This window comes from Panthera pardus, unplaced genomic scaffold, assembly GCF_024362965.1.
Source record: "Panthera pardus isolate Hobbes unplaced genomic scaffold, ASM2436296v1 HiC_scaffold_1, whole genome shotgun sequence".
Classification (NCBI taxonomy): Eukaryota; Metazoa; Chordata; class Mammalia; order Carnivora; family Felidae; genus Panthera; species Panthera pardus.
In genome coordinates this window covers 88932582-88945544 of record NW_026526654.1, presented here as the reverse complement: position 1 = coordinate 88945544, position 12963 = coordinate 88932582, and the positions used below count along the sequence as shown (strand labels likewise).

The 12963-nt window shown below is 48.4% G+C and overlaps 1 protein-coding gene across 5 annotated transcripts; it reads left to right on the top strand.

Moving 5' to 3' along the window:
- The first annotated feature begins 712 nt into the window (after window positions 1-712).
- On the top strand, window positions 713-6945 carry SAP18 (Sin3A associated protein 18). 5 transcript variants are annotated; one of them, XM_053901018.1, is made up of 4 exons: window positions 713-1054; window positions 1212-1321; window positions 6262-6283; window positions 6543-6721. In XM_053901018.1, coding segments are annotated over exons 1-3 (423 nt in total). In that variant the 5' UTR covers window positions 713-742; the 3' UTR covers window positions 6263-6283; window positions 6543-6721. The 5 variants fall into 5 exon arrangements, with proteins under 5 accessions (XP_053756993.1, XP_053756985.1, XP_053756979.1 ...); XM_053901010.1 differs by having other exon boundaries at window positions 728-1036; window positions 6161-6283; window positions 6543-6945; XM_053901004.1 differs by having other exon boundaries at window positions 728-1054; window positions 6161-6283; window positions 6543-6945.
- Window positions 6946-12963: the final 6018 nt, after the last annotated feature.

Sequence of the window (12963 nt, the reverse complement as noted above, 5' to 3'; positions counted from 1 at the left end):
CAATCAATTCAAGCCAATTACTATGGTTTTAATGCATTCCCTGAATAATTATTCCCGAGCACCTTATATGTTTATTGGCCATTTGGAATTCTTCATTTTAAAAGCACCTGTTCAGTTATGTTACCCATTTTCTATTGGGATGTCTGTCCTATTCTTTATATATCTTGGACACTAGTTTTTGCCAATCATATGCATCACAGATATTTTTTTCCCACTCTTTGGTTTATGTTTTTCTTTCTTTATGATGAATTTTGAAGGTCAGGTTTTGTTTCGTTTTTCCAATTTAGTCAGATTTATCAATCTTTTCTGGTTAGTATCACGTATCCCAATCCATAGGTCACGAAGATGGCTTATGACGTTATATCCCAAAAGCTCTAGTTTTGCTGTTCATATTCAGGTCTTTGATCCATCCGAAATCGTGTTATTGTGGTGGGGGAATGGCTCACTTCACTTTTCCCCCATACAGACAACTATTCCGTGAGCATTTACTGTTCACGGGTGTGTTACACAACTTGTTATTCCTTTACTGAAGAGTTCGATACTCTGCTAATAAAGTCATGTTTTTGCTTACTTACCTCCTGTACCACTCGTAAGAGTTTTGCGTTTGTTAACTTATTCATTACATGGGAAAAGTGCCACCGCAGGCTTCTTTGGCCCGTGAATATTTCAGGTAATAAATTCCCAGGCTACCAACGGCCTGCGAACGACCGCCTCCCTCAGAAGCTCCGCCCCGCGGACGCCAATGCCCGCCTTTTTCCTGAGGACGCAACACGCAGGCGCGGCCGGACCCGAGCTCCCGCGCCGCACAATGAGTTGCGCCTGCGCCGGCAAACGCCCCGCCCCTCCTCCTCTGGTCCTCTATAAAGCCTCGAGCTTCTCCTCGCGAGAGACTTCGTTCTCATGCTCGCTGCAGGGGTCGGAGGTCAGAGCGAGCGTCTCGCGGGCCGTAGGAGGAAGATGGCGGTGGAGTCGCGCGTTACCCAGGAGGAAATTAAGAAGGAGCCGGAGAAACCGATCGATCGGGAGAAAGTATGGGGTCCGGAAAGAGGTGGAGGTGGGCCTGGCGGGGCGGAGAGCGCGGCCTGTGCCCGAAGGCGGCGGTATTCCAGCTCCCCGGGCGGTTCGGAGGCCGCGACGCCTCCGGAGGGGAAGGGAGCTCTGGGCTCGCAGCCGCTTTCTTTACCTTCTGCCCTTCCTCCTTTCGCCCCCAGACGTGCCCGCTGCTGCTGCGTGTTTTCACCACCAATAACGGCCGCCACCACCGAATGGACGAATTCTCCCGCGGAAACGTACCGTCCAGCGAACTGCAGATCTACACTTGGTGAGAGTGCTGGGGCCGCGGGGGGCGCGGCCCTGGGGGGCGGTCGGACATTAAGTAATTCCCTGTGCCAGGAAAGAAGGGTCCCCCGTGTTTCCGCTTTTTCCCCACCACTCGGGGCCTTTGGGCCCAGCTCTCAGGAAGTTGGAGGTTTTACCCGGTAGGTAAAAGGGGCCTGTCTTGTAACACGTTTAAGGTTCAAACTTTTTTGAGTTGTGAAGAATTGACGGACCCAAGATTGCTATCGCTTGTTGTGGCTGCTGGGTACAGAAATAATACGTAAAGAAAACGCGGCGGCCTTCTTTACGGGGCTCATGGTCATGGGATAAAGGGAAGTAAAGGGAACTCATGGGATATTTATCCTCGAGAGCATTTATGTGTGATCTTAATCCTTAGGTGCCATGCGTTTAAAAAAAAGAAAAAGAAAAAACAGGTTGATTTTTGATCTGGTGCTTGATGGAAAAGACTGTGGTGCGTGTTCAGTAAAGACCTGCCCCTGAATATTTCTCTCACGGGTGGGTACCTTCCATACCCCCAAGTCTGTCCGGGGCCAGTACATACTGCAGACTTCTCTTTAGTGCTGCACGTATTTCCTTAGTTTCACATCATAATGGCTGCTTAGTAGCAGAAAAAGGTTAATAACTCTTAAAACGATGCCTTTATTGTGATAAAGATATATGTAGCGTTACATTTGCCACTGTAAGGACTCCGTTGCATCAGCTGTATTCACATTGTGCAACTCTTAACCTGTTAGCAAAGCTTTTTCATTTCCCCCAACAGAAGTTCTACACCTAATAAGCAGTAACTCCCCATTCCCTTCTTCGCCCTGGCGGTCTGTATGAATTTGCCTATTCTAGATATCTTAAACAAGTGGACTCATAACAGTGTTTGTTGTGTTTGCTTTATTTCACTTAGCGTGATATTTCATTCTCTTTTTATGGCTGAATAATACCTCCTTGTAGGATATACCACATTTTGTCCACTTATCTGCTGGTAGGCGCTTGAGTTTCCATTTTTTGGCTTTTGTGAATAATGCTGCTTATGGACCTGGATCTGTTTAATCCCTGCTTTCAATTCTTTTGGGTATATCCCTAGAAATGGGACTGCTGGAACGTACAGTTATATGTTTAGCTTTTTGAGGAACCACCAACCTTTTTCACAGCAGCTGCACCATTTTATAGTCCTGGAAGGGTATGTAATTTTAAACTGTGAGCCCGGCACAGTACAACTTGATTCTTTAAACATTGGGACCTTCTTTGTCTTTTTGGAGGTACCCTGTAGTGTGCTTCCAGTTGAGCATCATTCCAGGATAAAAGTTCCAGGGAGATTGATTTAACTTACAGGGAAGAACCGTTACTAAAGGGTTGATGAAAATCTCTATTCAGAGATGAAAGTGTATGCTTCTTCCAACAAATAAGAGTTCCTGTTTGCCAGGTGCTATGCTTAGATTCTGAGGGGATGAAGTAAAGGAGGTATCGCGGTTTCCTACAGTAAGCTCAGTCTAGTGGAGAAAGCCCGTGAATAAATACTAATATACTTCAGGGTGAAGATGGCAGAGTGAGATTTCACCAAAGACCTTCTGCTCCTGATCCAGAAGAAAAGTTACAAAAAAATTCTGCCCTAGAGTGTCCTGTCCTTAAAGTACAACCAAATAAGGAAAGACCACCTAGGTCGTCTCTCAAAGTGATGGCCAAAGACAGATTCTGAAAGACTGAGCAGTTGGTGTCATAGTAGCACAGAGCCCTGCCCCCTCTGCCTAAGAGCAGTACTGAAGGAAGATGAGTGAATAAATCTTGGGACTTCTTGATTGGTGCAAGTAGACTGAGGGACTAAATAGGCAGCCCTAAGACAAGTCTAAGAAAGAAGAGTGCAGTCCAGAAGACCCTAGCAGAAGCAAACTGAATGTGCCGAAGCTCAGGGCACTGTATGGAGCGGGGGTAATAATAATAAGCCAGATGCCACAGGAGTGGTAAAGCTCCTGTGCTTGTATGGTCATTAAACAGGTTATTGAAAGAGAAGTAGTTAGGTAAGCTGTATCAGGGTTCGGTCAGAAAAACCGAACCAGCAGGAGATCTGCATGAAGGGCTTTGGTTCACGTAATTATGGAGACTGCCTAGGTACCTAGATCTCGATCTGGAGGGCGAGCTAGCAGGAAGGGCCAGGCTGGAACTTGAGCAGGAGCTAAAACTGCCCACAGCAGCGTGGATTTCTTATTCAGGGAAGCCTCCCCTCTGTTCTTAAGGCCTTTCAACTGATTGAATCGGGCCTACTCTGATTGATTGAATGAAGCTTACTCAGATTATCTGGGATAATGTCCTTAATTTAAAGCCAACTGGTTATAGACTTTCATCACATACACAGAATACCTTATAGCAACACCGACATTAGTGTTTGATTGAATAACTGGGGCTGTAGCTTTCCCACGTTGACGCATAAAACTGACTCTTACAGTCACACAGCAAAGTCTCTTCCCAAGAGAGCTCTTTCTTCATCCATGCACTCAAGCTTCGGACTGGTGGTCAGATAGCAACGCTTGGCATTCCCAGCTATTAGTTTAGGGAGACGGTCGTCGGCAGGTTGGAAGCTTGTAGGAGATTTACTGTCAGAACTGATAACGGATGTAAACCAGATTCCCTCAGCTCGTTAGGACAAGATGACAGTATGGGAAGTATTTTTAGAAAGGAAGAAAGAACTCTTTGTGGTGCACAGCATTAGTATATAAGGTGTGCCAGGGAATAATTAACATCAGGTGAAAAAAAAGGTCACCTCCAAGACTGATTAAAAAATCAGCTTGATCCCAGACTTCATGGGGACAAAGTTAAAACAGGCAGGGGAGTTGTTGCAGAATAGAGTAGAACTCTGACAGTTAAAAAAAGAAAAAAAGCTACAAAATTAGGAGGTGATAGGAGGGTAACAGTGTGACTCTTTATCTGAAATTTTGTAATTCCTTCTATTTTACTTGTTTTTTCTTCTGTTAAATTCAATGGTGAATTTCGTTAAAAATACGTATAATATTTGAAGAATAAATTACATTTTTGAATTACAACTTCATAATACATATGAAGTATAATGTGCTTGACAATCTTCAAGGTTTTTTTTTTTCTGCCTCATTGTGTATGTGTACAAGAAGATGCCTACAGTGGTGTTAACATCACTGGTCATTTCTGGTGGGTGAGATTTGGGATATAATTTACTGCATTCGTGCATGCAGCTTTTCCTCCTCTGTAAAGTGTGTCAAGTGGAGAAAGGCAGTCATGCGCAGCTTCTCGCCCCATCCTTGCGTGGCTGCATAAGAGTGACCTGGGCCTGGAGCTTTTTTACTTGTTTGTTCGTTTGTTTTCCCCAAAGAGATAAGAACCCTCACAGCCTGTGCTGGACGTGTCTCTTTGGCAGTACCTTTCCCTGTTCTGGGTTTGATGTGCCGTTGTCTGGCACCTGACCGGCCCCACTGCAGCGTCCGTTCCCCGGGGGTCCTTTACCTGCAGCACAGGAAGGGTGCGTGCAGACTGTCGGCGCATCAGCTCCAGGGCGAGACCTGCTGGCGCTGAGGGACCCGCGCTCTCAAGCCAGTCTTGTGCTGTCTTTTCTCTGTGCAAGTAAAGCATCGTTCCCTCCGTGGTCTGTGTGAGTCGGGTCCGTCTGGGCAACCCCAGTACCCACACAACATGCAGTAGGTTGACATCCTGGGCCTCCTGCTCCTGCTGGAAGGCACGGGTGTGCTCTGTGCCATCCTCCACGCGATTGGACTCCTCCCCTGGAGGTGGGAACAGCTGTCACTTGTGTGACAGAAGTTTTATACAGAAACGTTTAAAAACCGAGATGGAGAGGAGTTGAAGGCAACATATACGGAGTTCCGTAATGAGGTGGAAATAAGGCAGTGGTGGTGGGGAGTGGAGAAGACGATTCGATCTGTGTTTAGGAGGCAGAAACAACAGAGATGGGAAGAACTTAACAGTGCTTTTAGGTTTATGACCTGAGCGGCTGAGTGGGTCTTGGTAGTTTCGGTGGTTAGAGGGCAAGGGCATTGTTCTGGGGGTGATGCTTTTGAAGAGTGTCTGGTGTCCTTGTTTCATTTTATCGCACCTTATAGGCAAAGTTGTTTCAGTTCCGCATCATCCATTAAGTTCTGAGTTCACATCGTTTCAGGGCAAGAATATGTATTGTCAAAGGAGCCTCTGCTTAGTCTAAAGAAAATTTCATGTTTCATTGGCCTTCTGGCTCTGTCATCTATAGAACTCTTAAGATTCCATCTTAGAAAGAAAAAACGTTACATCTTCACAAAAATGCTTTCCTGTCATTGAGTCTAAGATGCACTTCAACTTTAGACATGATAAAATGTGGAAAAGTATATATGCTTTAGAAACAAGGAAATAGAGTTATTTTAAGTGTTTAGGTTAAATTGGATTATTCTTAAGGAGGTAAATCACTAGCCCAGAAAGATGTTACATAGCAATGAAAGATAGCAGGTGTAATCCCTTAAAGTCCCTTTTGGCACTAAAAGTCTGACTTTAGTTCATCAAAATTTCAATCATTGAGGCTGGTAAGGGGAGTTTATGGGGCAAATAGTATTAGCCGCTTTAAAATTAAGTGTAGGGGGCCCGGCTGACTCCGTCGGTAGAGCTTGCGACTCCTGATTTCAGGGTTCTGAGTTTGAGCCCTGCGTTGTGTGTTTTGAGAATGCTTAAAAATAAAATCCTAAAAAAAATAAGACCTTGACAGCCTCAATTCTAACAGGTCACAATCCAGACACACATAATTAACTCATTATATGTCAATATCCTTGCTATCTTACTGTTATATTGTTGATTAATCAAATGTAATGTTTTTTTAAAAAAAATTCAGGATGGATGCAACTTTGAAAGAACTGACTAGTTTAGTAAAAGAAGTCTACCCAGAAGCTAGAAAGAAGGGCACACACTTCAATTTTGCAATTGTTTTTACAGATCCTAAAAGGCCTGGCTATCGGTAGGTAACTTTTAATTTTTTAATTCCTGTAATCTTTTTGGCTTTGATATGTTTTAATTGATAGGGATAACCCCTTTTAATGAGCCTCTTATTGGGCAGAAAATAAATTTATATTATCTTAACGTCTGGTTCAGCTTAATGTAGTCATTAATTTATAACTGTGCCGTAAGATAACGGAGCGAATCCAGTTCCGTGTTTACTTTGCATATTTAGCTTCGTTGGTCTGTGATCCATTAACAGTTGGTCTCCTTTTCTGCAGAGTAAAGGAGATTGGCAGCACCATGTCTGGGAGGAAGGGGACTGATGACTCCATGACCCTGCAGTCGCAGAAGTTCCAAATAGGAGACTATCTGGACATAGCAATCACCCCTCCAAATCGGGCACCGCCTCCTTCAGGGCGCATGAGACCATATTAAATTTTATTTACTATTCCTTGAATTATTTTTCGTTCAGTTATGTAAAATAAACTTTTTCCTCCCCTCGTCATTGCCATTAAGCCTTTAAACTCTAAACGAATTGTAATGCGTCTCCTTAGGAATTAGATCTGGCCGTGTTGGGTGTTAACAGAACGTCCACGTTTCTGGTCCTTCCATAAAATAATGAAGAAAAGTGCTCTTAGCATCCGATGTAAAACTGTATTGTCAAATACATGTGTGCAATCAGCCGGAGTGTGAAAGTTCATGGCGATGGGAACAGGGTTTAATTAGCATTTGGGGTTTATGCCGAGTAGCGGAGGATGTTGTGTTGAAGCCCGAGTGGGGCAAGCGAGAGCCGTGGTATCGCACGAAATGGAGTGCGAGCTCGTGGCCCGGCCGCTCCGTGCAGGTAGAACTAGGGCGAGGTGGCTGGCGAGGCGTCTTGCGGTAGCACGAGCCGAAGCGAGTCGAAGAAGCCATGTGTGCCGGAAGAGATCGCGCCGTCTGAATCAAGGTACGGTGACATAAAAAGTTAGAGGAGGACGGGTGCCACGGGGCGTTTTCTGTTTTAAAAATGGGGAGAATAGGCATTTTGAAGACAGGAACCAGTAGCGAGGAAATCAGGGTGAGAACTTAGGTGAGGGTGGAAAGGTTTCCCTTGAAGCTCTGAAAATGGAGGGAGGGATGAAAGCAGAATCTTGACACCTGGGAGCAGAGCCAGGGAGGAGGCCCAGTGGAACGAGTAGGAGATACTCTCGCATCCCGTTGACGGGGCCGGTGAGGGGCCGGGGGGGACGGGCTTGCGTCTGAGTATCTGCTTGGAGGGTCCGCGAGCGTGATGCCAAAGACCGGCTGGGACGACGTGATCTGGTTGCACCGGGAGCTCCGCAGCCGCGGACCCGTTGCTTGAATCTGTGTGTGTTTGTAAAAGGGATGATGGCACACAGGATTAAGTGTCTGCGAAGGCCTGACCTGTAAGCGACCGTAAATCCTACCCGTTTTCCGTAAGGTCGAGTTTAGTCACAACTGGAACCGGTCTTCCGTGGCACTCTTGTTCCCGTCTTGAAGTGTGTGGACCATGTGGCCGCTGCGGAATAAGCCTAAATTACGTTGGTGTATTACGGGAGGAAATGGGAGGCGTGTATTCCAGAATGAAAGACGAGGTGCTAGCAGTGGATTTCAGAGTCGGACTGCAGTCGTTTTGTACCCACAGAAGCAGCCTTTTAAATGTGACGGGATGGGCCCCCCATCGCGAAGGCCGTCACCAGGCGGCAGAGACCAGCTTGGAGCTTAGATCTAATCTCGGGCCTCTTCTCCTCTGAAGCTTACCCCGAACTCTTAGATTCTGTATTCATTCAGACTAGATGGACTTGAGTTCTGGAGGTCATAAAAGTAATTTCAACCTTTTTTTTTTTTTTTTTTTTTTTTTTTGAGAAGAAGAGCCATGGTCCCTTCCTGTGTGTGGGAAGAAACTGATTTACTGTGCAGACGGCAAAAGCAGGAACTAAATTCAGGACCTTCGTAAGACAGTGTTTCCCATGATGTGAACCGCAGTGAGGGCTCTCCTGTAATTCCAGGTTATTGTCTTAGGAGTTTTAAAGTGGTTTATTTGCTTGGTTCCAACGTGGAATTTTCCCTTTAAAGATTGCGGTCTTCCACCGAAAGTACAGTTAAGGACTATCTAATGAACTTATTACTGACTATAATGCTAAGAGTCAGAAGACTTGTACTTAGTCCTTGTTTACGTTTGGCTTTGGTAAGTATGGCTTTGGGTAAGTAACTGAGCCGTTTCCTTAAATACAAAATAGAAATAAATGGTCACCGTGACAGCACCGTGCTCAGTGCGTAGCATCCTGACTGCCTCGCTTGCTCTTAGGGTATTTTGGAGTTGAAATTTTCCCTTTGGAGTATGTGTTGTAGTTCACGTGTTGCCTGTAATGACTTGCCAGTTTCCTCACGGTGTATGTGAACTTGGCATTTTGAGTTATTTACCAGATGTTCAATAGGGAGTCTCGCCATTACATTCTATTTAGGTTTTACAAAACACGACCGGGACCGTCCTATCCATAGTGATCCCTGGCTCAGGTGACGTTTGAGACAGCGGTGTGCACGTGTGTGTGAGCACGCGCAGGCCTGTGAGGGGGAGAGAGAGCCATTAAACTGTTAGCCTAGGTTGGAAATTCTAAAATTTAAACGCTGTTATTCTTAAATAAAGAGCTGAACTTAGCCTGCCTCTTTCTATTCAATCAGACACGAATTCCAGACTTGGTTTTGGGGAAACCGAGGAGGCAGCACCCGGAAACAGCTTCTCAGAATTACAGTCAGTGCTGGGCTGTGCCCGGCACGAGGAACTTGACTGCGTTTCCTCACTGGACCTTGACGGCCAAGCTACGGAGACCGTGGTTCCATCTAGCGATCAGGTGGGGTCCTGCTTCAAGCGGGCACCGCCGTGGGGCACGCGCACCCAGGTTCCCAGCAAAAGCTGAAACGTACGTTCCCCCAAGTAGGGTCCTTTGGCGATTTCTTTCATTCTCGCCTCTGCAGCCTGGCTCCCACTCGCGTTGCAGGGCTGCTTCCTGCAGGGAATCTCCCCGCCACAGCTGGTTTCTCCCAGGGGCCAGTCGTCTGGAGTATGTAGATCGGTTTCAGTGTTTGTACAAACCAAGCCACCCGTCGTGAGTGAAACCAGAGCTCCCAGCCGAGAGTTTCAGAGCAGCCGGACGGGGTCCGTGTGTTCCGATTGGTGTTTTGCTGCTTGACTGTGGGTGGTTTTGCCGATAGCTGTAGTTTCTTGGAGCCCGCAGTGGAACCAAACCTGAAAGAAGTCTGTTTCTCAGGGATTTTCTTCCCCCCCGTAACCCCTGGGAGGGGAATAAGCTCAAGCCTCAAAAGCAATTTTAGTACTAAATGCTAAGAAAATCATTTTGTTAAACAGAAGTCGTGGTCCTGGGAATGTTATGCAGAATTTATTATAGAAAGGTGTTATCGTTACAAAACCAACCTTGAGTTTGTGGGGAGGAGCCAATGAAATGCTGCTGGGTGTGCGTCATGGTGAATATTCAGTTAAAGTGCTATTTACTAAGGAAGAAGAAAAAAGGCATCTGTGGCCCCTTGTTTTGTGCCTTCGGTTGTCAGAATTTCCTGTCCAGGCTAGCAGCTCCTAAGAAAAGTTCAGATGGGAGTTGATGAAATTAAAGCAATTTCAGTTGTGAATGAGGTGAACCTCCCGAGGCATTTTTCACACCTGTAAACTGTAGAGTCCCTGTTGGGAATTGTTGGAATCTGTGCTGTTCCTGGTTACTTCAGCTCCCCTCGTGCTTCTCAGTACTTTGCCGGGACAAAATACATGTGACGAGTGCCCGTCGGGTAGCAGGTGCCGTGGGCCGGGCAGTACACCAATAAACCTGAGCCACATACGGACCCTTAGACAGTCTTCCAGTCTAGGGGTGCCTGGCAGCCGAGTCGGTTGAGCATCTGGCTTCGGCCCCGGTCATGGTCTCACAGCTCGGTTTGTGAGGTCGAGCCCCGCGTCGGGCTCCGTGCTGACCGCTCGGAGCCTGGAGTCCAATTCCGATTCTGTCTCCCTCTCTCTGCCCCTCCCCCGTTCACACTCTGTGTGTGTGTGTCTCTCTCTCCTTCAAAAATAAAAATAAAAATTTTTAAAAAGGCTTCCGGTCTAGTCACGGAAGTGTAACTGGTAACAGGTGGGTCGGAAGGCGTCACGACGAAGGTAATCACTGCTGAAAATGGCACTGGAGCTTGTCCAGCTCCTACGGGCAGCTGGGCCGGATTCCTGTTCCCCACGTGGGGTCTGGCAAGGGCAAAGGCGCGGCTGTGAGGAGGTAGGCGCCGAAGCGCCTGGTGGCTGGGGCAGATACAGAGGACATGTCTGATGCTACTGCGGTGATTCAGGTGAGGGTCGCAGGCCCGGCGCCGGCCGCTGGGGCCCGGGGCCGCGACGCCGCTCCGTCGCGCCCGGAGCTCGGCTGTGCGTTCTTCGGGGACGCCCGGCGGGCCGTTTCCCCTGAAAGGCCGGTGGCGGGCGGGCCGACGCGCACCCTCCGGCCACGGGAGCGCTTTCGCCAACTCAGCGGGGCGGCCGGGGAAAGTGCCCTCGAGAGCAGCAGAACAGCGTGCGTGAGCCCCGCGGCAGGAGGGGGGCGGAAAAGCAGAGTCGCCCGTGCGGCGAGAGCACGAGCTGCGAGAGAAGAGGGAGAAGTGGCCCAAGGTCGGATCGAGTAGGGCCGCGGAGGCCGCCTCCGCGATCTTGGGTTTCATTCCGAAAGCACGGGGGGGGGGGGGGGGGGGGGGGGGGACTGAAGGGTTTCAAGCCAGGAGACGGGCTTGCCGGATCCTAACCCTCGGAGCTGAATAAGCTGGAAGCATCGCAGCGCGAAGTAACGGGAACCTGGGGCATGGGCGACAAGTGGAAAGGGTCGGGGGAGAAGTTTCGAGCAAATGGAAGTCGAGGGGCCGCCGCGAAAAAGCAGGCGACCGGAAACGCTTCCTACGGTCTTTATTTCACATCTTAAGACACCTGACGCTTCTCACCCCACCCTCTCTCCAGTCCACTGCCAACTTCCTTCCCTGGGGCCCCGCCAATACTAGTGCAGTCGGAGGTGCCTGGGTGGCTCAGTGGGTTGAGCATCCAACTTCGGCTCAGGTCATGATGTCACGGTTCAGGGGTTTGAACTGTGTCCGGCTCGGTGCTGACAGCTGGGGGCCTGGAGCCTGCCTCGGATTCTGTGCCTCCCTCTCTGCCCCTCCCCCGCTCACGCTCTCTCAAAAACAAACGTAAAAAACAAAAAACTAGCGCCGTCAACGACCTGTTTCGCCAAGCCCAGTGGTTGCTTCTGTCTTTCCACTCGGATCCTCAGCAACATTGATAGAGTTGATCACTGAAATATTTTCTGCCTTCACCGGCCTCTTCTCGACCTCCTTTGCTCCATCGCTCCGCCTCTTTCTGTCTTCCAAAGTTCGGGGAACCCCAGGCCTGAGTCCCGAATATGCTTCGAGTCCACCCCTCCCTCCTTTGGCCGTCTCATCTGCTCTTGGATCTATGTGCGTGCAGCTCCAGAAAACCGCCAACAAGAGCTTGACAGCAATTTGGGAGTCATATACAAAACTGACCAGAGCTTTCCCTTGAAAAATAAAACTGAAAAACTTGCAGATAATTATGTTACACTACATTTAACAAAATTAAGTTATAACCACATAGTAATTCCTAGAACAAAGAATCAAGTGTTGCTTTAGCGATGATCTTCTAACAGGATGAAAAGAGCACAGTGGGACGGGTCTTCCATTGGACTTCCGAGGCACAGGCATCAAAGAGGGTCGGGTCATCTTTCCTGCGTCAAATTTCCCAAACCTAATAAGCCTTTGAAGGTTAGTAGGTTTGGGAAACCGAAGCACCTTGTCAAGATACTTGCAAACTGCTGCTTCTCAATTTTAACTGGTGTCCACAGAGGACAGGCCCTTCTTTTCCCCCTGGTTGTAATCTGGAGTTCGCCAACATTACTTGCATGAACTTAGAACTACTTCCTGGGCTTGGACAGGGACGCCTGAAGCTATCAGAGGGCTCAAGAGACAAGGGTCCCTGCCTCCCGGGGTCCCAGGTGACAGTCCACAGAAGGGCACCTGGCCCAGGAAGAGTCCTCAAAACCTTCCACATAGAGGGTCGGGGTGTGCTAGGTGGCCAAGCTGGAGAGAGGGAACGCTGAGAGGGTCGGCAGCCACGTGGTGGATGGAGTGGACTGGAGAGGACAGAACTGACGCGTACGAAGAAGCTGTGAGTGAAAACAAAAGGCACGCGTCCTGATGGGCGAGCCCCCGGCTCCCGTGGTCCACCCGAGGCCGTCCGCGGTATAGTCACCCAGGCCTGCGGCCTTCTCCCTCTTCCTAAATTAACTTAAGCTGTCATCTGTAGACGACAGTCTTAAGAGAGCGCTGCTGAGCTAAAAGCTGTGAAAAGCTCAGGGACAGTCGTGAGAGGAGACAGGACAAGGACAGAGCCAGAATCAAGGGAGGAGCCCAGCTCTGGCGACGGCACCACCACCCCGCCACGAGAAGATCAGGATGGCCTTGTCGGAAGTCACAAACATTTAAGAACTTTAAACTTTGTACCCTGCGTCCTAGTATCTCTCGACCATTTTGTTAGATCAGGCAGGTGAACGTGAAGTCAGTGCGGTCGTAACGACAACTTTAACAATGGAATAGCTGAGGAAGATCGAGGTTAAATGGAGTCAAATCTTAACAAAAAGCACA

Coding starts and splice junctions, on each gene's coding strand:
- SAP18 (XM_053901004.1), top strand. CDS start 743: ATGCCCGCCTTTTTCCTGAGGACGCAACACGCAGGCGCGGCCGGACCC. Junction 1,055..1,211: donor GGGTCCGGAAAGAGGTGGAG/GTGGGCCTGGCG, acceptor TTTCGCCCCCAG/ACGTGCCCGCTGCTGCTGCG. Junction 6,284..6,542: donor CCTAAAAGGCCTGGCTATCG/GTAGGTAACTTT, acceptor CCTTTTCTGCAG/AGTAAAGGAGATTGGCAGCA.